The 23,009-nt window shown below is 41.9% G+C and overlaps 1 protein-coding gene across 1 annotated transcript in view; it reads right to left on the reverse strand.

Moving 5' to 3' along the window:
• Window positions 1-6,297: 6,297 nt before the first annotated feature.
• GEMIN2 (gem nuclear organelle associated protein 2) overlaps window positions 6,298-23,009 on the reverse strand; it is a 28,916-nt gene continuing 12,204 nt past the window's right edge. Inside the window, exons 8-10 of the mRNA XM_008160810.3 lie at window positions 20,123-20,233; window positions 18,286-18,344; window positions 6,298-6,622 (exon numbers count right to left, since the gene is read on the reverse strand). Of these exons, the coding sequence (XP_008159032.1) occupies window positions 6,583-6,622; window positions 18,286-18,344; window positions 20,123-20,233 (210 nt within the window). The 3' untranslated portion in view covers window positions 6,298-6,582. The remainder of the gene's footprint in view (window positions 6,623-18,285; window positions 18,345-20,122; window positions 20,234-23,009) is intronic.

The following is a 23,009-nucleotide window of genomic DNA, read 5'->3' on the forward strand; positions in this document are numbered from 1 at the left end:
ATATAGATTAATTTAAATGTGAATTCAGTGACTCCGGCGCCAAAGAATATTACGTATTTTAAGTAGAAATTTTTATATTTATTCCTGTGAGTTTCAACTTTCAATTTTTCTCCCCCTGCAAAGAAGTGCTGGTGAAGTTTCTATCCTTTATATATATATATACTAGAGGCCCGGTGCACGAAATTTGTGCACGGGGCTGTGTGTCCCTCAGCCCAGCCTGCACCCTCTCCAATCTGGGACCCATCGAGGGATGTCCGACTGCCCGTTTAGGCCCGATCCTGGTAGGATCGGGCCTAAACGGGCAGTCGGACATCCTTCTCACAATCCAGGACTGTTGGCTCCCAACTGCTCGCCTGCCTGCCTTCCTGATTGCCCCTAAACGCTTCTGCCTGCCAGCCTGATCACCCCCTAACCACTCTCCTGCCAGCCTGATTGATGCCTAACTGCCCTCCCCTGCAGGCCTGGTCCCCCCAACTGCTTTCCGCTGCAGGCCTGGGTCCCCCCCCTAACTGCCCTTCCCTGCAGGCCTGGTCGCCCCCAACGTCCCTCCTCTGCCGGCGTGGTCACCCCTAACTGCCCTCCCCTGCAGGCTTGATCACCCCCATCTGCCCTCCCTTGCAGGCCTGGTCCCTCACAACAGCCCTCCCCTGCTGGCCTGATTGCTCACAACTGCCCTCCCCTGCTGGCCTGATCCCTCCCAACTGCTCTCCCCTGCTGGCCGTCTTGTGACAGCCATGTTGTGTCCACATGGAGGCAGCCATCTTGTGTGTTGGAGTGATGGTCAATTTGCATATTACTCTTTTATTAGATAGGATAGAGGCCTGGTGCATGGGTGGGGGCCAGCTGGTTTTCCCTGAAGGGTGTCCTGGATCAGGGTTGGGGTTCCCTTGGGGCATGGGGTGGCCTGGGCAAGGGGCCTGTGGTGGTTTGCAGACCGGCCACATCCCCCAGCAACCCAAGCGGAGGCCCTGGTATCTGGGATTTATTTATCTTGTATAATTGAAACTTTGTAGCCTTCAGCGGAGGCCAGGAACTTGGCTTCCTCCATTGCCGGGAAAACCCAAGCCTCCTGTTCCCTCAGTGGCTGAAGCCATTTTTGTTGGGATTTATTTATCTTCTATAATTGAAACTTTGTAGCCTTCAGCAGAGGCCTAGGTCGGCCAGGGTGTGCAGGAAGCTTGGCTTCCTCCATTGCCGGGAAAACCCAAGCCTCCTGCTCACTCTGTGGCCACAGCCATCTAGTTGGGTTAATTTGCATACTCTCCCCTGATTGGTGGGCGTGGCTTGTGGGTGTAGTGGAGGTACGGTCCAATTGCATGTTACCTTTTTATTAGATAGGATACTAGAAGCCTGATGCACAAAATTTGTGCAAGGGGCTCCGAGGGCTGAGGTGGCAGCTCCAGTCGCCACCCCGGCCTTTGCAGCAGCAGCCCCGGAAGGAGGTCTGGTCTAATAGCATATTACACTTTTATTATTATAGATTTTTAAGGCAGACCACTCCAGATTGGTATGTGGCAGTTTTTTGTGTTTTTTTAAAATTGATTTTTAGAGAGAGAAACGTCTTTTTGCTATTCCACTTACTTATGCACTCATTGGTTGATTCTTGTATGTGCCCTGCCCCGGAATCGAACCCACAACCATGGCATTTCAGGACAACACTCTAACCAAATGAGTTACCCAACCAAGGTCTTCTTTATCTTTATTCCCTTATTTACTCAGAGTGTGGTAAGGGTCTGCTTCCTAGTTCACAGAGGGGTATCTTTTAACTGTGTCCTCACTTGGTGTGAAGGGCACTAGCTTATTACTCTCTGGGGTCTCTTTTATAAGGGCAATGATTCCATTCACTTCCCAAAGGCCCTGTCTTATACTATTACCTTGGGGGTTAGGATCTGAACATGTGTATTTTTGGGGACACAAATATTCACTCCATAGTAGAGCCCGACATGTCATGAGTAAGGGAAAGCAGAAACCGACAGCCAGGTTTACCTGGTGAATTGTTTACAAATCTGACTAAGTTACTGCTGTAGGATGGGAGTTCAACTTAGGCATCAGACTGGGATTGGCATAAATGTTGGGGTCATAAAAGTTAGTTAAGACACTGAATAGAACCTACAACTTTTTCAAAGTATTCTTTGAAAAATGAGTACTATGATCAAACTAGTGGCCCTGTGCACGAATTCATGCACATTGAAAGGAAATTAATTAGAAGAAATATTTTAATATATTCGCCCTGTCTCTATAATAGAAATGTCAACCAAATTCATGATTGACAATGACAGATTGAAATACGTGTGCAATTGGTGCCAGCGAGAGCTTTATATGTATTGTGTATGCACGAGTCAACTTAGCCTTTTATATAGAACAAACCTGCTTAGCCCTGCTTTCTGATTTAGCTAAACTTTTTCCAGCCCAGTGAAGCACTCCAACTTCTCTTTCAAGTAATTGATAGCAACACAGCAGTAAATATCAACATGAAGCAGATTATTATTGCAGATCACGCAGGGAGAACAAAGGGTAAAATATTTAACTGCAGCAGTCTTTGACTATATTCTGTGCAGTGAGAAAACCTGAAGTCATTTTCAAGGTCCACCATTTCTTCTTTTCAGTCAGATCAAGTTTCTAAACTTTCTAAATCTCCATTTTCTGGCTAATCAAAAGAGAATAGGATTCCCCCGAGTCTCCTATCTACCTCCTCCAGGACTTCTGTGAGGATCAAATGAGATGAGGCATGGGAAAACGCTTCACAGACATTTGGTTACAGTGTAAAGTGTTTCCACCTGGCTATAAAGCAAGTCATGTTTCTGGGCTGAAGAAACTGCAAGGAGGCTAGTTGTTGCTAGGGAGAGGAAGCTGGGCATTGCTACATAATGTCATTATCTGAACAGAGGGAAGGATACTTAGCATATTAGCCTTTTATATATATAGTTACATTTTGGAAATCCATCATCTTTTGTAGATTTTTAACACATATTAATGGCATGTTTACAGGTTCAAGAAAAAAAAACTTTAACCTAGTATTTGATCGCAGAACCATTTTTTCCAGAAATACGACCAGCCCAAATAAATCAACATTCTAGGGCAATTTGGGAAACATTTGTTTTAGAAATCTGGTGGGAATTGGTAATATGTGTAATATGTTTGTATCACAATTGGTAATAATTGTGATACAAACAGATCAAATTGACATCTCTATAATTTTTAAAAACTTTGATTTAATTTTTTAAAAAATATAAATATTTTATTGAATTTTTTTTTTTTTTTTTTTTTTTTTTTTACAGAGAGGAAGGGAGAGGGATAGAGAGGAACATTGATGAGAGAGAAACATCGATCAGCTGCTTTCTGCACACTCCCCACTGGGTATGTGCTCGCAACCAAGGCACATGCCCCTGACCAGAATCGAACCTGGGACCCCCGAGTCCGCAGGTCGATGCTCTATCCACTGAGCCAAACTGGTTTCAGCTTGATTTAATTTTTAAAGAAATTATTTGATTTATAGAGAAAAAGAGAGAGAAAGAGAAACATCGATCTGTTGTTCCACCCATTCATGCATTCATTGGTTGATTCTTTTCAAAAAAATATATTTTATTGATTTTTTTTACAGAGAGGAAGGGAGAAGGATAAAGAATTAGAAACATCAATGAGAGAGAATCATTGGTCAGCTGCCTCCTGCAGACCCCCTACTGGGGATGTGCCTGCAACCAAGCAAGGTACATGTCCTTGACTGGAATTGAATCTGGGCTCCTTCAGTCCGCAGGCCGACGCTCTATCCACTGAGCCAAACTGGTTAGGGCAATTGGTTGATTCTTGTATGTCCCCCTACCGGGGATTGAACCTACAACCTTGGCATATCAGGATGATGCTCTAACCAACTCATCAGCTACCTGGCGAGGGTCTATAAACATTTTTCTTTCTGTCCCAGAGAGCAGAGTTAATAATTTGAATCAATTTTATTATAAGTCAGCTTCTAGTTGGTTTATTCTAAGAGACACAGATGAAATAATCTTATTTTAAAATAGAAATTAATAAAATTTTAAAAAAGTACTATCCCAATTTAGTAAATGTATAATATCCTTCTGACCAAAATAAATAAATAAATAAAAATAACTACTTCTAAATTATATCTTTAAAATGTACAATTTCTCAACAAACTTAAGGTTTTATACCTCTGTTAAGAGTGGAGAAGCTTCAATTTTTCATTAAAATTGGAAGATACTTTTAATTGTGATTAATGGCTTAAAATATCCATTATTTTTATTTGTCCTTACATTCCTGAAAAAAATCCTTATGCCAAATTGAGTCATAAAAATGGGTTTTCATTTACCTATTTGGGAATCCTCCCGCTTGCTAGAAAATAGAGGTGTAACTATATTAAAATAAATTTTTATACCACTTGTCTTTAGCACATGAAAAATTGCTTTCTTTTGTATGCTATCCTGTCCTCAGCAATTTCATTCTGTGTGAGTAGTGTGCATGACTACGTGTTCAACCACTAGTTATGGAAGAAATGTAAATTAAAACAATAATTAACAAATTAAATAAAATCAACCCCTAGGCACCCCCTCCCCCAGCATCAAAACGACAAAAAATGTGAAGCTTTAACAGCTGGTTGTGGTAGAGGTTGGGAAACTAAGCTCTTTCTAGTAGACAGTGCTGGCTGCCTAAGCCAGTAGCCACTGTCCCCTCTTTTCTAACAGAACTCCATCTTTTATAGGAATGGCAATGTGTGCTCTGCTAAAAAATTTCTATTTCCATCTTTCCTTATAATCATAAAATATAATAACTCTAGCAAATGATACATAAGTTGAGGGTTTCTTATAATGCTTTGCTCCTCTGACATAAACAGCAAGAAGGGATGGTACCTTTTTATCCTTCCTGGAATACAGATGTGAGGCAAGAGACAAAGCAACCATACCATGACTGAAAAGATGAAAGCTACATATTAAAATTGATAAAAGAGAAATCTGGATGCGGCCCAGGACAATTAAGATATTATACTGGTAAAGTTGCTGTACTAGCCCTGAACTTCTTATACCAGAATTACCAGATGAGAAACAAAAATTCCTAATTTTTAAAACCACAGTTAAGTCAAGTTTTCAAATGCAACATTAACTGATAAGATTCATGAATTGCAACCTTACTTTTGGGAACTCTGACTAAAGAAAGCAAAGTTATATACAAGAAGATATTCACAGTAGCATTTTCTATATTGGATTAACACTGAAAACAAATTAGATACCCAACAATTTGAGAATGTTTAAATTATGGCAAAGAAAACAACTTGGACTATTAAGTTGACATTTAAAAATCAGCTTTCTGAAGACAACAGAAAAGATTAAAATGTAAATTATGTCTGCTTTATTTGTAACTATTGGCAAAATTGTTGGTTCCCTAATCCACGGTTATTCCTAATCCCCTTTGTACCTTTCCTACCTCTTATTATAAAGTCTGGAAAGGCTTACAATTTCATTTCTTGACCTTTCTTGGCACTAGCGGTGATCATCTTATACACTTGTGGCCAACAAATGAGCACACATCTGTGGGTTTCTGGAGAAGGTTTTGCTGGTATGAGTAAGAATTAGACGTGTAAGGCGCTGCCTCCCCTTTTCTGGTTTCTAGAGACATAGCCTTGGGCTACAGTGGCCATTTTGTTACCGTGAAGGAAAGGCCAAAAGAATCAGAGACTTGGTATCATGGAGTCACTGAACCAATGCCAACAGCCAGCTCCTCTATACTTCTCATTATGTAAAAAAAAATAAATCCCTATTTGAGAAACCACTGCTACTAGGATCTTCTGTTACTTAAAGTAGGAAACATTTCTACCTGATAAATTACGTATGAACAGAAGATTTGACAGAAAAATTAAAGCAGTTAACCTATTAGGGTACTATTAAAAATAATTTGTTAACAGAAAAGTTTTGTGCAGCATTGCTTGGGTTGAGCTTCAACCTATGAATCAGGGTCACAGTGCAATTTCCATCAGGGCACAGGCCCGTCTGGGGCTTGCAGGAGGCAGCTGATCAATGATTCTCTCTCATTATTGATGTTTTATCTCCCTCTCCCTTCCTCTCTGAAATCAATAAAAATGTTTTTTTAAAAAAAGTTTTGTACAATAAAGCATTTAAATAAAAATAATGAGCTTAAATGGAAAATGTTTGATTAATTTTGCTGCTAAGAACACATTTGCCATTTAATCTAGACTTTTAATTCTAAGACCCTTTCTCCATTGTCTTGTATACAAGAGTCAAACAAAATTTTAGTAACCAAAATATACTTTCAATAAAATTTTATGTGTACATCTGTAAACAATGAAGGAGTATCAAGGACATTTGTAAAATTTCACCATACAGTTTTACACATGGTAATAGAAAACTGTTCATTAGAAATTAGTGGGATTATCCAAAGATACTTCAGATGTTCAAATCCATACACTCTACATCCTACATATCAACTTCAGTTGCACAATTAAGATGAAGACCTCTTACATAATGTTGAAAATGTGATGCAACCTGCACTTCATTGGCATTGTATTTCCTCAGTCTGCCTTCATCACAAGTATCTTCTACCCCTGAGAGATCAGCAACATCAAGATGGCTCATCAGCTAAGTCACGTTGGTCAAAATACCTAGTAAAGAAATCATTGAATGTATGCTTAAAGATATTAATTGCAGCACTACAGAAAATAATATCAGAAGACTGCAAACAACCCAAATGTCCATCAATAAGGGGATGGGTGAATAAACTACAGTACATCAATACAGTGAAAGACTATGAAGCTTTTACAAAATATCTATACTGCTATAGCATGACTTCCAGGAATTACTACGTAGAAAAAAGGTACAGAATGGTATGTTTAATATGCTACCTTTTATAAGTGTGTGTAGGAATGCAGATTATATATATATATATATATATATATATATATATATATATATACTTATACTTTTAAAAAGGATAAGTGGAAGGATAAACCAAAAATTAATAATAAAATGGATAATTACAGAAGAGAGAAAGAAGGCTAGGGAGGATAAAGATGGATTCTAAAATATTCCAAATGTACACTGAATTATAATTTAACCTTGGAGAAATGTAATATTTTTATGTAATTATGAAACAAGATTAGCCGAAACCGGTTTGGCTCAGTGGATAGAGTGTCGGGCTGCGGACTGAAAGGTCCCAAGTTTGATTCTGGTCAAGGGCATGTACATTGGTTGCGGGCACATCCCCGGGAGGGGGTGTGCAGGAGGCAGCTGGTCGATGTTTCTCTCTCATCGATGTTTCTAGCTCTCTATCCCTCTCCCTTCCTCTCTGTAAAAAAATCAATAAAATATATTAAAAAAAAAAGAAACAAGATTAAATTAAAAAAAAAACAACACACACACATGAATCAAACTCCACAAAATGAATCTTCCCATATATCAAGTTGGTAGTATAATCACATAGAGAATATTTTTAAATGACCTTAAACACAGTGTTCTGATATACAGTATATTTCTAGTAAGATATACCAGGGACAAAATAGAATGCAAAGCATTCTTAAAATGATTTCAATATTTTTACTGTCAGTGACATTGGTAGCATTGTTATTCTGAAATAATTATGTGCATACTTCAGGATAAAGCCATAATTATGTTAACATTGTTAGAAACCAGAATTTTCAGCATAGGTTAAAAAGAAATACTAAAGAAAAACCCCAGAATCTTAAACTAGAACTGAAATATCAATTTGACCTCAGAATTTTCTTTTCTCTTTCTAAAAAATACATAATTCCTAGCTGTTCACTGAAAAGGACTCAATGCACAAATAGTTCTCTAGACTCTAAATACCATCTTCTACTTGAAAGTAAGACAACTATAAAAGACCACCAGGATTATATAACAAAAAGCATAGGAATTGACCTGACTGGCCAAAGATGGAACAACCTGAGCATCAAAAATACTGACTGTGGGAGAAATCAAGATGGCGGCATAGGTAAACACCTAAACTGCTGCCTCGCACAACAATTTCAAAACTACAACTAAAAGACAAAATGAACATCATCCAGAACCACAGGAAGGCTGGCTGAGTGGAAATTCTACAACTAGAAGGAAAGAGAAAAGCACACTGAGACTCAGAGGAGCTGCAGAAGGCAGAGGTACCAAGGAGCGCGCGCGCGGAATGGGCTGGTAACTGAGTACGCAGCTGGCTTTCTCAACTGGGAAGGAGACAAAAGCTCCCGACAGCTCTGAACTCCAGTTCTGGGCGAGACTCTGGGGACCCAGACTCATACGGGGAGAAACTGGACTGTCAGGAAAGAGAAAAGCACACTGAGAATCAGAGGAACTGCGTTAAGCAGAGGTACCAAGGCACGCGTGCGGAGAGGGCTGGCAACTGAGTATGCGGCAGGCTTTCTCAATCGGGAGGGAGACACAAGCTCCCTACTGCTCTGAACTCCAGTTCTGGGCGAGACTCTGGGGACCCAGACTCATTCCGGGAGAAACTGGACTGTCTGGCAGTGGGGGAAAGTTGAGGGCGGCTTTCTCTCAGAGGTGCATGCAGCCATTACCGCGGAACACTGAGACCCAGGGGCCTCTTAGGGCAGGGCTGACGGAAAGCCATTGCTGTCTGCTCTGCCCTGAGACTCCGCCCCATCCAAGCTGAGCACAGAGGCTTTTGCAAGTCTTGTCTCAGAAGGGTGTCTCCAGCACAGAAGTTCTCCCATCGTAGACACAGCTGATCCTCACAGCCAATTGACCTGGAGCTCAATTCCTCCCAGTGACACCAACAACAATCAAGGCTTAACTACAACAAGACTGTGCACACAGCCCACAAAGGGGTTCACCAAGAGTGTCCACCTCAGGTAATTGGGGAGGCTGAGCCACTGGGCCCTATAGGACACCTAGCACACAAAGCCACTCTATCAACTCAGGGAAGCAGCCAAAATGCAGAGACAAAGGAACAGGTCACAAATGAAAGAAATGGAGGAGAGCAAATGATTGGATATAGAGTTCAAAACCACCATTATAAGGTTACTCGAGAATCTTCTAGAAACCTCCGAGAAATTTAGCGAGACCCTCGAGGATATGAAAATGGACAAACTAGAAATTAAGCATACACTGACTGAAATAAAAAAAAATATACAGAGATCCAACAGCAGACTAGAGGATCCCAAGAATCAAGTCAAAGATTTGAAATATATACATAGAAGTAAAAAACACCCAATCGGGAAAGCAAAAAGCAAAAAGAATAAAAAAATATGAAGATAGTGTAAGGAGCCTGTGGGACAACTTCAAGCATTCCAACATCTGAATTATGGGGGTGCCAGAAGAAGAGAGAGAGGAAGATACTGAAAACCTATTTGAAGAAATAATGACTGAAAACTTCCCCCACCTGGTGAAAGATAGAGACTTACAAGTCCAGGAAGCGCACACAACCCCAAACAAAAGGAATCCAAAGAGGACCACACCAAGACACATCATAATTAAAATGCCAAGAGCAAAAGACAAAGAGAGAATATTAAAAGCAGCAAGAGAAAAACAGTTACTTACAAGGGAGCACCCATACGATTGTCAGCTGATTTCTCAACAGAAACTATGCAGGCCAGACGGGAGTGGCAAGAAATATTCAAAGTGATGAATAGCAAGAACCTACAACCAAGATTACTCTACCCAGCAAAGCTATCATTCAGAATTTAAGGTCAGATAAAGAGTGTCCCAGAGAAGAAAAAGCTAAAGTAGTTCATCACCGCTAAACCAGTATTATATGAAATGCTGAAAGGTATTTTTTAAGAAGAAGAAGAAGAAAAAGGTAAAGATAAAAATTATGAACAACAAATAAATATCTATCAACAAATGAATCTAAAAATCAAGTGAATAAAAAATCTGATGAACAGAATAAACTGGTGAATGTAATAGAATCAGGGGCATAGAAAGGGAGTGGACAATTCCTGGGGGGGGGAACGGGGTATGCAGGAAGAGACTGGACAAAAATCGTACCCCTATGGATGAAGTCAGTGGGGGGGGGGGGGCGCGATTTGGGCAGAGGGTGGGGTGGGAACTGGGTGGAGGGGATCTATGGGGGAAAAAAGAGGAACAATTGTAATAATCTGAATAAAGATTTATTAAAAAAAATACTGACTGCAATGGATCAAAACATATCAAATGTTAAAACCCCTAAATGCAAAACAATAATCCAAAAACAAATAATCTTATTGGTCATCTTTGAGGATTGCTAGGCCACAACTTCATTATTTTCCAAAAATTAGTAATAAATGGAAATAATACTGCCTGTATCCTATTTTTTTGGGGGTGTAAACTATATTTTAGGGTAACCAAATTAATGAAGAGAAGTTATATTTTATAGAAAATGTTATATAGATAAATATATAAACCAGCATTTTCTAGTCCTAAGGAAATGATGGATCTATGTAACAATCATCAATGGCTGATAAAACCAACAGGTAAAAGGTATAGACTTTACCTGAACACAATAATCACCTCTAACACACTAAACGTAGGACAACTGGACATTATGAGCCTCCTGATGTAATACAACAGCATCCATGGACTCTTGTCAAACAAACAAAAAGACTATACTATATAGGGTGCCCCCCCCAAAAATGTATACACACACTTTGAATAATTATAAAGGCAGTGTTTATGAAAATACATTTCATTTTCAAAATTGAGCTATCAACTGTTAAAGTGTGTTACATTTTTGGGGGACACCTGTATAATCAAACCTCTAGCCTTACCTACCAGTTTACAGAAAATATGAGGGATGAACACATTAAATACTGCATGAAGATTTAGTTGTCAAAACCAAGATGTGAAATTTTACAAGTCAAAGGACCCAGTTTCTTCAACAAATAAATGACAAAAATGACAAAGAAAAAACCCCCAGGAGGGTTGATGGGAGATTTAAGAGACATCAAACAAATGCAATGAGTACACCCTAAATTTAAAGAATTCAAAATTAAAACAACATTTTTGGGACAACTAGGGAATATGAAATATGGAGTAGACATCAATGATATAGTGAGTTATTAAATTCTTGAGGTGTGGTACTAGTATTATAATCATATTTTTAAAAAGCTCTTCTCAGAAAACTAAAAAGAAAAACAAACAAAAAGCTCTCTCAGATACATACCAAAAGAAATGACATGCTGGAAATTTGTTTAAAATATATTAACAAAAACAATGGAATAAAGAAACATCCTGGTGAACAGATAATATATACTATAAATTAAAGGGTAATAAGCTAATTAGACCCGAAGACCTTCCAGATGACCTTCCGGACAAAGCCATGGTGGTAGGGCTGAGGCAGAGGCGGTTAGGGGCAATCTGGCCAGGAGGGGAGGGCAGTTGGGGGTGATCAGGCCAGGGGAGCAGTTGGGGACGAGCAGGCTGGCAGGGGGGACCAGTTGGGGGCAAGCAGGCTGGCGGGGGGGGCAGGTAGGAGCGGTTAGGTTGGCAAAGGGGGGAAGATGGGGGGCAAGAAGGCTGGTGGGGTTGGGGGTAGTTGGGAGCGAGCAGGGCAGCAGGCAGAGTGGTTAGGGGCGATCAGGCAAGTAAGCAGGTGAGCAGTTAGGAGCCAGTGGTCCCGGATTGTGAGAGGGATGTCTGACTGCTGGTTCAGGCCCGATTCCTATGGGGCCTATGGGATCGGGCATAAACCGGCAGTCGGACATCCCCCAAGGGGTCCCAGATTGGAGACGGTGCAGGCCGGGCTGAGGAACACACCCTCTGTGCACGAATTTTGTGCACCAGGCCACTAGTCCTATATAATAAAAGAGTATTATGCAAATTGACCGCACCTCCGCTACACCACAAGCCACACCCACAATCCAATCAGGAGCGAATATGCAAATAAACCAAACAGAGATGGCTGCGGTCATGGAGAGCAGGAGGGAGGCTTGGGTTTTCCCAGCAATGGAGGAACCTAAGCTTTCCACCTGCCCTTGCCAGCCTAGGCCTCCACTCAATGCTACAAAGTTTCAATGATAGAAGGTAAATAAAGCCCAACAAAAATGGCGACAGCCATGGAGCTGGAGAGAGCAGGAGACTAGGGTTGCCCCCGGCGATGGAGGAAGCCAAGCTTCTGCAGCCCTGGCCGGCCTAGGCCTCCATTACAGGCTACAAAGTTTCAATTATAGAAGATAAATAAATCCCAACAGAAATGGCTGCCTCCATGGAGCGAGCAGAAGACTTGGCTCCGCTCCAGGCTACGAAGTTTCAATTATAGAAGATAAATAAATCCCAGATACCAGGGCCTCCGCTTGGGTCACTGGGGGGTGTGGTTGGCCTGCAAACCACCACAGGCCCCTCACCCAGGTCACCCATGTGCCAAGGGAACCCCCACCCTGATCCGGGACACCCTTCAGGGCAAACCAGCTGGCCCCACCCATGCACCAGGCCTCTATCCTATCTAATAAAAGAGTAATATGCAGATTGACCATCACTCCAACACACAAGATGGCTGCCCACATGTGGTCAAAGATTCTGCACCCATGTGGACACAAGATGGCTACCACAATATGGCCACCACAAGATGGCCAGCAGGGGAGGGCAGTTGTGGGCGATCAGGCCTGCAGGGGAGGGCAGTTGGGAGGGCCCAAGCCTTCAAGGGAGGGCAGTTGGGGGCAATCAAGCCTGCAGGGGAGGGCAGTTAGGGGTGACTAGGCAGGCAGAGGAGGGAAGTTGGGGGTGACCGGGCCTGCTGGGAAGGGCAGTTAGGGGAAAACAGGCTGGCAGGCGAGCAGTTAGGCATCAATCAGGCTGGCAGGGGAATGGTTAGGGGATGATCAGGCTGGCAGGCAGAAGCGGTTAGGGGCAATCAGGAAGGCAGGCTGGCGAGCAGTTGGGAGCCAGCAGTCCTGGATTGTGAGAGGGATCCCAGATTGGAGAGGGTGCAGGCTGGGCTGAGGGACAAACCCCCCCGCCGCCCTGTGCACGAATTTCGCGCACCGGGCCTGTAGTCTATAATAAAAGTGTAATATGCTAATTAGACTGGACAGTTGACTGATCTTCCAGACAAAGCCACAGTGGCAGGGGCCGAGGCAGAGGTTATTAGAGGTGATCAGGCAGGCAGGTGAGTGGTTAGGAGCCAGCAGTTCCAGTCTGCAAGAGGGTGCAGGCTGGGCTGAGGGACCCCCCGCCCCTATGCAGGAATTTCGTGCACTGGGCCTCTAGTAGTTAGTAATTCCTGAACCTGGGTGATGAATTAATTTTGGGGGGAGGGGGTTGTTAGGTCTGATTGAATAATTGAAGACGCCTCCCCAGGGAATTGACCTTTAGACCACAACAGACATTCTCTTGTTTAGCACTTGCTAAGACCACATTCCACTTACTACAACCATTATCTTTCTCCTCAGGACTTGCCCAGAGAATTCCCCGCCTAATAAAAGCCCGCTTAGAGTCCTTTACAATCTCTGACTCCCAGTCCCTGGGTGCTGGCACCATTTTGGGGCTCAGTCCATCTGGGTATCCAGATGAGCTAATAAATTCATAATTCTTTACCCCTTTGGTCTTGTGCATTCCTCCTTCGGTGACCCTAACATTTGTTGCCGAAACCCAGGGGAAGGGAAGTCATCGCTGGCTTCAGTCATCCTGTGTTTGCTAAATGGAGAGCAATAGGCAGTGGCAGCGCAACCTGGCCTTACCTCCACATCCTACTCAGATGACATGGTTACCGGCTTCAATTAGGCCTCCCTCCCTTACGGGCCCTCCTGAACCAGCCAAGATGGATGCTGGATTGGGGACCTCTCCTTCCCATTGCCGATCCTGCACTCAACACCAGCTCATTTCATCTCCAGTAAATGACAACTGGATTTCTGATTTGCCCCTCATCTCAGATTAAAGACCTAGCACTCCAGCCTGGCTTCGGCCCTGGGACCAGGTTCCACAATCTTCCACATCACAGGGGATGCCTGCCACGTGGATTAGACTGACCTCTCTCCAGAGCCTGACTAGTTGGTGGGGACGCCCTCCCTCTAGTCTCGCTCCCTGGGTCTCCATTTGTTGCTTACCTCCTCTTCCTAATTTATACCACAGGGAATTTTTTTCCTTCCCCCCCAAAAAAAAACACTCCTTTGGGATTTCTCCTCCATAACCTTAACATGCTCAGCCTTTACACAGAGGTCCAGGCAAAGTGCCTTATCTTCTACATATATAAACCCCTAATATGCAAATAGACCAAATGGCAGACCAACCAAACAACTGGTTGCTACCAGGGGGTGCGCATGGAACATGGCAGGCTTCGGCAGCAGGCGGCAGAGCGAGGAACATGGTGGGCGTCGGGCCCAGTGCGATGGTGGAGCAGGTGAGCTGGGGCGCCAGGCCAAGACGGGGCACCGGTCGCTGTCATCGGGGCGGGCCTCTGGTGGTTACTGAAAATATTTTGCTCCTGTGTGCCACGGTCCTGCCCAGAGCTTGCACCCGCTGCCACTGCCTGTCGCCGGCCCCTATCGTCCCTCAGGGCTTCTCCACCTCCCCCTGTTCCTGAGGGGCAATCAGGCCAGCAGCTGCTGCTCACACCCACTGCTGGCGCCAGCCCCAATCACTCTGCGCCATCAGCAGATGTGAACAGGGCCGACACTGTCTGTGTGTGGGAGCCAGAGGCGGCAGGAGTGGGGCTGCTGGCAGGGGAGGCCGGGCGGGGGCGCGGAGGATGGGCTGAGACCCACCCCTGTGCCCACTGCAGCCTCACGGCCCACAGGTCCTTTCAAGGTACACGAATTCATGCACTGGGCCCTAGTCCACAATATAAATTATTCACACTGGTCTGAGATTTTAACATTCTCCGAGACTTGGACAATTTCTGTCACGGCAATGAGAAGTGGTCAGAGATCCCCTACATCCAGGTCTTCTTTATACTCCTCAATCGTCCTTCTCTCAGTCAAACTTGCTCTAATCATCAAATCCCACTTCTCCACTCAAAGCCCCTTCTGCCGACCCTGGACCTTTCCACCCTGAGGCTTTGTATCATTCTTCCCCAACTCATCAGGTCCCTTAGTCTCCCTTTGACCCTTCCAATCACTTAATTCTCCATTCCCCTCCAGGTCCCTGGAACCTACCTCTTTATGTCCCTCCTCTGACTGCCCCCGTTTCAGACTCCACGGGGAATGGATGGCTCGCCCCTGACTGCCCCCCGCCGCTGGCCATCTTAAAATCTCTGACACCCACTCCCTGGGTGCTGGTGCCATTTTGGGGCTCAGCCCATCTGAGTTTCCAGATGACCTAATAAATTCATAATTCTTTACCCACTTTGGCCTCATGCATTGTTCCTTCGGCGACCCTAACAGGGGAATTTATTCTACTACATTTATATTTGCTTGAAAACATCCACAGTAAGTTTAAAAAAATCATTATCATTGGTAAAATGGGATTCCATTTATTTGAGTAGGTATTAGCAGTTATTGCCTTAAAGCTAACAAAACAAACAAAACTTACAATAAAAAACACAAGAGACTTATAATATCTGATACTTATATTAAAGCTGCTGCTGCAAAGAGTCTAGGCCTATGTTATCTTTTTCAAACTTGCTATCATCTTGTATAAATTTTCCTGAGTGAAGCCTATATCTCAGAAACTTTTCTAGTCTAGAAGTTTTTTCCATTTACCTAACTTTTTGAGGAAAAAAGAATAATCATAACCAATACACTGGATATTTCTTGTCTCATATGTGCACAATATTATAAAATATCAGTGAATTAGCAGGCAGATAATGTGATTAAGTCTCTTGTTCCATTAAGTACTAGTTTACTGAACCAACAATTACTTAATTTCTCTGAACTGGTGTAAAAGGAAAAAACAAACAAACTTGAATTGTAAAGGGATTAGAGATATAGCCTATATAGTGCCTAAGACAATGCTTGCTGTAGCTTTTCATTTAACTCTTACTACCAACAGATGAGGTAGGTGTTAACTTTGTGATCAGCATAGTTAAGAGCTTAGCTCTGAAGAAAAGCTGTCTGGGTTTGGATTCTAGCTCTGCCTGCCATTTACTACCTTTGTGATGGTAGGAAAGTTATTTAACCTCTCCCTCTGACATTGTTTCCTCATCTGTAAGCTGATAATAGTACCTACCTTCTAAGAATTAAATGAGTTTCTATTAGGAAGCACTAAAAAAAATGTTTGGCACAAAGTGCCCAGTGTTAATTATCATCATCAGCAAAACTGTGGATCCAGATGTTGAATATGTGTGTACTCTAAAAAAGTGTCTTGTGTGGGGTAGGGAAAAATGGATACAGGTTTACTTACCTTCTTAATATTTAAATATATTATAAATCTTTAAAAAGGTATTGGCATTAGAATAAAAACACTGACCAGTGGAACAAAAATGTTTAGTTCAGTAAAAGACCTAAATAAATGTGTATGTATGTAGTGTTTATACATATGTAAGGAAATAAACAGGAACAGACTGACATACCTCGATGTACGGTTGGGGGGACAAGAAGAGATAAATGAAAGAACTTATATACTTACTAGAGGCCCAGTGCACGAAATTCGTGCACGGGGGGTGTATGTGTCCCTCAGCCCAGACTGCACCCTCTCCAATCTGGGACCCCTCGAAGGATGTCCTACTTCTGGTTTACAGGGATCGGGCCTAAACCAGCAGTCAGACATTCCTCTCGTAATCCGGGACTGCTGGCTCCTAACCTGCTCACCTGCCTGCCTGATTGCCCCTAACCACTCTGCCTGCCAGCCTGCTCGCCCCTGACTGCCCCCCGCTGCTGGCCTGCTTACCCCCAAATGCCCCCCACACCAGCCTGATCACCCACAACTGCCATCCCATCCTGGCCTGATCACCCACAACTGCCCTCCCCTCTTGGCCTCTAACTGCCGCTACCTCGGCCCCGCCACCATGGCTTTGTCCAGAAGAATGTCCGGAAGGTCTCCTGGAAGGTGTCCCAGTCTAATTAGCATATTACCCTTTTTATTAGTATAGATAGAGGCCTGGTGCATGGGTGGGGGCCAGCTGATTTGCCCTGAAGGGTGTCCTGGATCAGGGTGGGGGTCCCGCCTTGCCAGCCTGGGTGAGGGGCTGAGGGCTGTTTTCAGGCTGGCCAAGCCCCCCAATGACCCAAGCTCCCAGACCCTCCTTTTTTTCTTTTTGTTTTTTCAGCACCTCCTTGAGTGGAGGCCAGGGCCGGCTGGAAGCAGGTATCTGGGATTTATTTATCTTCTATAATTGAAACTTTGTAGCCTTGAGTGGAGGCCAGTGCCAGCCAGGGCGGGTGGGAAGCTTGGCTTCCTCCATCGCCGGGGGCAACCCAAGCCTCCTGCTCGCTCCAGCTCCGTGGCTGCTGCCATCTTTGTTAGGTTAATTTGCATACTCGCTCCTGATTGGCTGGTGGGTGTAGTGGAGTGATGGTTAATTTGCATGTTTCTCTTTTATTAGTGTAGATATGCAAAGCCCATGGACACAGGCAATAGGATAGAAAAGACCTGGGGGCTGGGTAAGGGCTGGGAGCGGGGGGGAGTAGGGGAAAATGGGAGATATCTGTAATACTATTAACAATAAAAAAAATACATAAAAAACAAATAGCCCTAGCTGGTTTGGCTCAGTGGATAGAGCGTCTGCCTGTGGATTGAAGGGTCCCAGGTTTGATTCGGGTCAAGAGCATATGCATGGGTTGTGTGCTCAATCCCCAGTAGGAGGTGTGCATGAGGCAGCCGATCAATGATTCTCTCTCATCATTGAGTTTCTCTCTCTCTCTCCCCCCACTTCCTCTCTGAAATCAATAAAAATATATTAAAAAAAAAAGAAAAGAAATAAACAGACAAGAATTTAGACTATGAAACAGTTTTCAAATAAATTCCAAGTGGAATTTCAATGAAAGAAATGAAATCAAACTAAATAAAAATATGTCTCAACAGAAAATGAACAAAGGACACAGGTAATTAAAAAAATACAACTGCAGCCCTGGCCGGTTGGTTATTAGAATGGGTTCAACTCCCAGTCAAGGGCACATACTTTAGTTGCGGTTCATTCCTCATTGCTTGGTCCTGGTTGGGTGCAGGTGGAAGGCAACCAACCCATGGGTCACTTCTCAGAATGTGTCACCATATTAAGCAGTGCATGCCTGTACATGCCCTTTACTTATTTCTAGGAATTTAACCTCAGGAAAAAATGGAGCTGTACGTATAAGGATCTTCACTGAAGCATTATTTATAGAATAAAACTAAAAACTGTGATACATATAATATTGTTTTCTTACACTTCAATTTCCTCTACTGTAAAATGTAAATAAACTCTACCACCATTAATAAAATACTATTACAAAGCAAGAAGCCAAATATTACTTACCTGCTTACCAAGCAGATTAATAAATTCAAAGCAGGAACTCTCTCATCATCTTGGCTGTTCTAAAAAAAAAAAGAGAGGAAGCCACATGTGGTAGAACTCAAAATGTAATCTGTTTCCCCCTAATATCTTTGAAACAAATTTCCTTTTTATGCAAAATATGAAAATTTTATTAGGTGATAGTAAGAATCACATGGAAATAGGAAACATAAAAGAAAAAGGACCAAACTAGAATTAATGATCCCTCAAGAAATAGCTAAGATAATCTTTTAAAGAAATATGCTTAACAGGGAAAAGAAGTAAGGATTAAGAGCTCTAAGAATAACTTTGGAGAATGTCTTTCCTAGTTCCAAGTAGTGCAGCAAAAAAGCCTATGTCTTAACTGGACAGTAATGAAAAAGTATGTAAAATATTTTAGAGAACTTACAATTGAGAAGGAGTGAAATTCTGGCTTTCAGCATTAAGATATACCAGTAAATATTCTAGATCAGGGCTCTCAATTATGATGGAAGTAGTTCCTGAACTATACATTTTAGAAAGTTCCCTTGAAGTATTTGTTAAAATGACAGAGCTAAGATACATGGAAGGTAGTCTTACAGAGTATGAAATTTATTTTTATACATTTCAAGGAACAGTCACAATAACCTATTGAGTAATGTTATAACAGGCATGTCATATATTAATTGAAACTTGGGACACACATCCATGATGTGGTTTTTTTTGTTGTTTTATTTTTAAGGCCACCAAAAATTTTGGTTGCCTCCAAAAAAAAAAAAAAAAAAAAAATTGGGAGAGAGAAATCCATGATGTTACTGTATTCAATTCTATGTACCAAGCACCATATGGGACAAAGTGAACAGACATATTAACTGCTAATAGCACAGAAGATGAAATATCCACAAAATAGCTTTAATAAAGGGAAAATGTGTAAAGTGCCATAGAAAAGATACAAAGTATAATGGAAAAACAGAAGATTCTTTTTCGTTGTTGGGATCAGGAAATGTATCATAGAAAATGGTGGGATATAAGCCCGATTATGAAAAAAATGGTACTTAGATGCAGACTAGAAGAGAGTGAAAGGCTCTTCTGCAGAGGGAATCAAGTCTAGGAACAAAGCATGGGGAACAGTAGTTAGTGACTAGCGAGAATTTGCTTGGAGTATAGGCCATTAAGTTGGTTTGGGCCACATCACAATAGTTTAATGAAAGAACTATGGAATAGTCAAGTTTACATTTTGTGGAGGGAAAGGAGGGATGAAAATAATCAGAAGTGGGTTTAATAGGGCTTTAATTTTTATTGTAATGCTGCATGTGAGTTAGAGGGTCTGATGTGAGACATTCAAATCAATCATTGGGCTAGAGATTGCTAGGTGACTACACCAGCTTCTTATGTCCCCTTATTATGAAGTTCATTTTCAGCCAGGCACACTGCCACCCAGCTAAAAGTAAACTTTTCCCAGTTTCTTACGGCCATGTGACTAAATTCTGGCCAATGAGCTACATAGCCAGATGTGCTGTGGAACCTCTGGGAAGTCTCTTAAAGAGGGTGATGACCTTCTTTTTTTCTTTCCAACTGCTTATAATGAACTTATAGTGGCCAAGACTCCAGCAGCCATCTAGATCTTGAGGTGAGCTGAGGATGGAAGCCACACATGGCAGAACTCAAAGGCCTGGGTTACTGCCATCCTAAATTTGATCAACTTACCTTCAGCCTTTATCGAAGAAAAAGTTCTGTTTTTTTGGAGGCTCTTCTATTACGTGGCCAAATCTAATCCTGACTGATAAAATATTCCATGTTTTCTTATTTCATTGGAATCTTATATCACCATATTGCAACTTACCACTAAAAGCCTCACTTCAGAGCATCTTCTTGCAAGTTGTCGAATCAGTGAATGAGCCTCGGGTAATAAAGGTTTTTCAAGACAAGCCAATAAAGCATAAAGCCATCTTCCCTAAATAGAATTTTAAAAAATAGTAAGTAGGGAAATATTGCATCATCATGTTTCAACATATTTTTAAAATATTCAAAGTTGTGTCTGGTTATTTGCTATGAATAATTTCATACATTTAGCAGAACATTTAACTGTATAATGTTTGGATATAGATAACAAAAGGTCATCTAGCTAGCCAGGTGATAGCTTTTGTATCTTCTAACTTTAGACACAGAACATTAGATACTTCAAAATAGTCTTGCCCCCAGAAGAGTTGGTTTGAGATTCTTATTACAATTATAGTCCCAATTCATAGGTAGAAAACTGCATTAAGATGTGTATCAGTCCTTGAAAAATTAAGATACATTTTTCCTTTGCCTTCTATAGACAGATATACAAGTCATATTATAATTTTTTTGTCTGCAGAAATGCATTTTATTTTATTATTTCATTTTCTTCATGCTCACCCAAGGAGGGAGGATATTTTTTCCACTGATTTTCAGAGAGAGTGGAAGGGAGTGGGGAGGAGGAGAGAAAGACATCGATGGGAGAGAGACACATCAGTTGGTTGCTTCCCACATGTGCCCTGACCAGGACCAGGGATTGAACCTGCAACCAAGGTACTACATGCCCTAGATCGGGAACCAAACCTGAGACCCCTCGGTCCGCTCATATTATAATTTTAAAACTTTGTCTGTCCCCTGGGTCTATACAAAGGAACTATATTCTAGATGAAATAATGTTTTGATATTTCTATAGATACCATGCAAGCTAAATTTATTCCCATCCCATTTTAAAATGGGTTTTTCTTTTTAATTACAAAAATAATACTAAATGCAGAAAAACTAAATACAAAACACACAAAGAAAAAATGAACCTGAAATCCCACCATCTAGATAAACTTTCTGCTAATTTTTAAAATGTTCACCTTTCTCCCTAGTTCAGTGGTCGGCAAACTCATTAGTTAACAGAGCCAAATATCAACAGTACAACGATTGAAATTTCTTTTGAGAGCCAGATTTTTTAAACTTAAACTTCTTCTAACGCCACTTCTTTAAAGTAGACTCGCCCAGGTCGTGGTATTTTGTGAAAGAGCCACACTCAAGGGGCCAAAGAGCCGCATGTGGCTTGCGAGCCACAGTTTGCCGACCATGGCCCTAATTGGTTTGGCTCTACGGTTAGAGTGTTGGCCCAAAGGGTGAAGGGTCCCCGGTTTGATTCCAGTCAAGGGCACATACCTCGGTTACAGGCTCCATCCCTAGTCCCGGTCAGGCACGTGCAGGAGGCAAACAATCAATGTGTCTCTCTGTCTCTCCCCTTCTCTTCCACTCTCTCTAAAAATCAATGGAAAAAATATCCTTGGGTGAGGGTTAACAAAATAAATAAAAATGTTCACCTTTTCCTATGAAAACACACAGCTTTTAAAAATAAAGTTTCACGCCCTAGCTGGTTTGGCTCAGTGGATAGAGCGTCAGCTGGTGGACAGAAGGATCCCGGGTTCGATTCTGGTCAAGGGCCCACGCCCGGGTTGCGGGCTCGATTCCCAGTAGGGGGTGTGCAGGAGGCAGCTGATCAATGATTCTCTTTCATCATTGATGTTTCTATCTCTTTCTCCCTTTCTCTGAAATCAATAAAAATATATTAAAAAAGTAAGGCTACATTTCTAAAAAAAACTATTAAGACAAGTAAATACCAAGTAATACCAAGTAAAGAAATTTTAGAAAGGTTCCTTTTCCTTTTTGCTAGTTTATAATATGCTGGTTTTTACTTTAAACACTAATATTCTCAATACTAGAGTTCTGATGATATGGTTATTTGAATGGGGGAACTGAACACTACTGATTTTAGAGACAGATTACTCAAAATAAGACTCAAAGATTAATCTGGTTAAAATTTATCCAATCATTTGTCAGTGGCTCAGAAATACTTTAATGGTTTCTCCGGCAAATATAGGTACACTTTTTGGTAATATGCTTTCACTAATTAATAGGATAAGCCAAACTTATCACCCTCTAGTAATCTTTATAAGTTTTTTTAAAAAAATCTTACAACAGCCCTGGCTGGTGTGGCTCAGTTGGTTGGGCGTCGTCCCATGCACAGAAAGGTTACAGGTTTGATTCCGGCCCATGTTGGGGGCTTGATCCCCGGTTGGGGATGTACAGGGGACAGCCCATCAATGTTTCGCTCTGGCATGGATGTTTCTCTCTCTCCCTCTCCCTTTCTCTCTCTAAAATATCAATAAAAATATTTTTTAAGCCCTAACTGGTTTGGCTCAGTGGATAGAGCATCGGCCTGTGGACTGAAGGGTCCCAGGTTCGATTCCGGTCAAGGGCATGTACCTTGGTTGCGGGCACATCCCCAGTGGGGGGTGTGCAGGAGGCAGCTGATCGATGTTTCTCTCTCATCGATGTTTCTAACTCTCTATCCTTCTCCCTTCCTCTCTGTAAAAAATCAATAAAATATATATTTTTAAAAAACCCAACTTTGTTGTTTAAAAAAATTTTTTTTTAAGATCTTACAACAAAGTTAAAAAATAAATATTAAATGAAAAGAAGGAAAACAGATAAGTAATACAGACAAGAGGTCATTATTATACAGAAGGAAATGCTATAAAATTTAAAGTTCAATATCTAGGTTTCAATGAAAAAGTAGCCTAAGAATATGAGCAAAGGACAGCTAATATACCAGCGCATGGAAAAAACATCCTGTTTCACTGGTATTGAAAGAAATGTCAATTACATGGACTCTAAAGTACTACTATAAATTCACAAAATTTGAAAAACACAGATTACAAAAT

The sequence above is a fragment of the Eptesicus fuscus genome, chromosome 2 (assembly GCF_027574615.1).
Source record: "Eptesicus fuscus isolate TK198812 chromosome 2, DD_ASM_mEF_20220401, whole genome shotgun sequence".
NCBI lineage: Eukaryota > Metazoa > Chordata > Mammalia > Chiroptera > Vespertilionidae > Eptesicus > Eptesicus fuscus.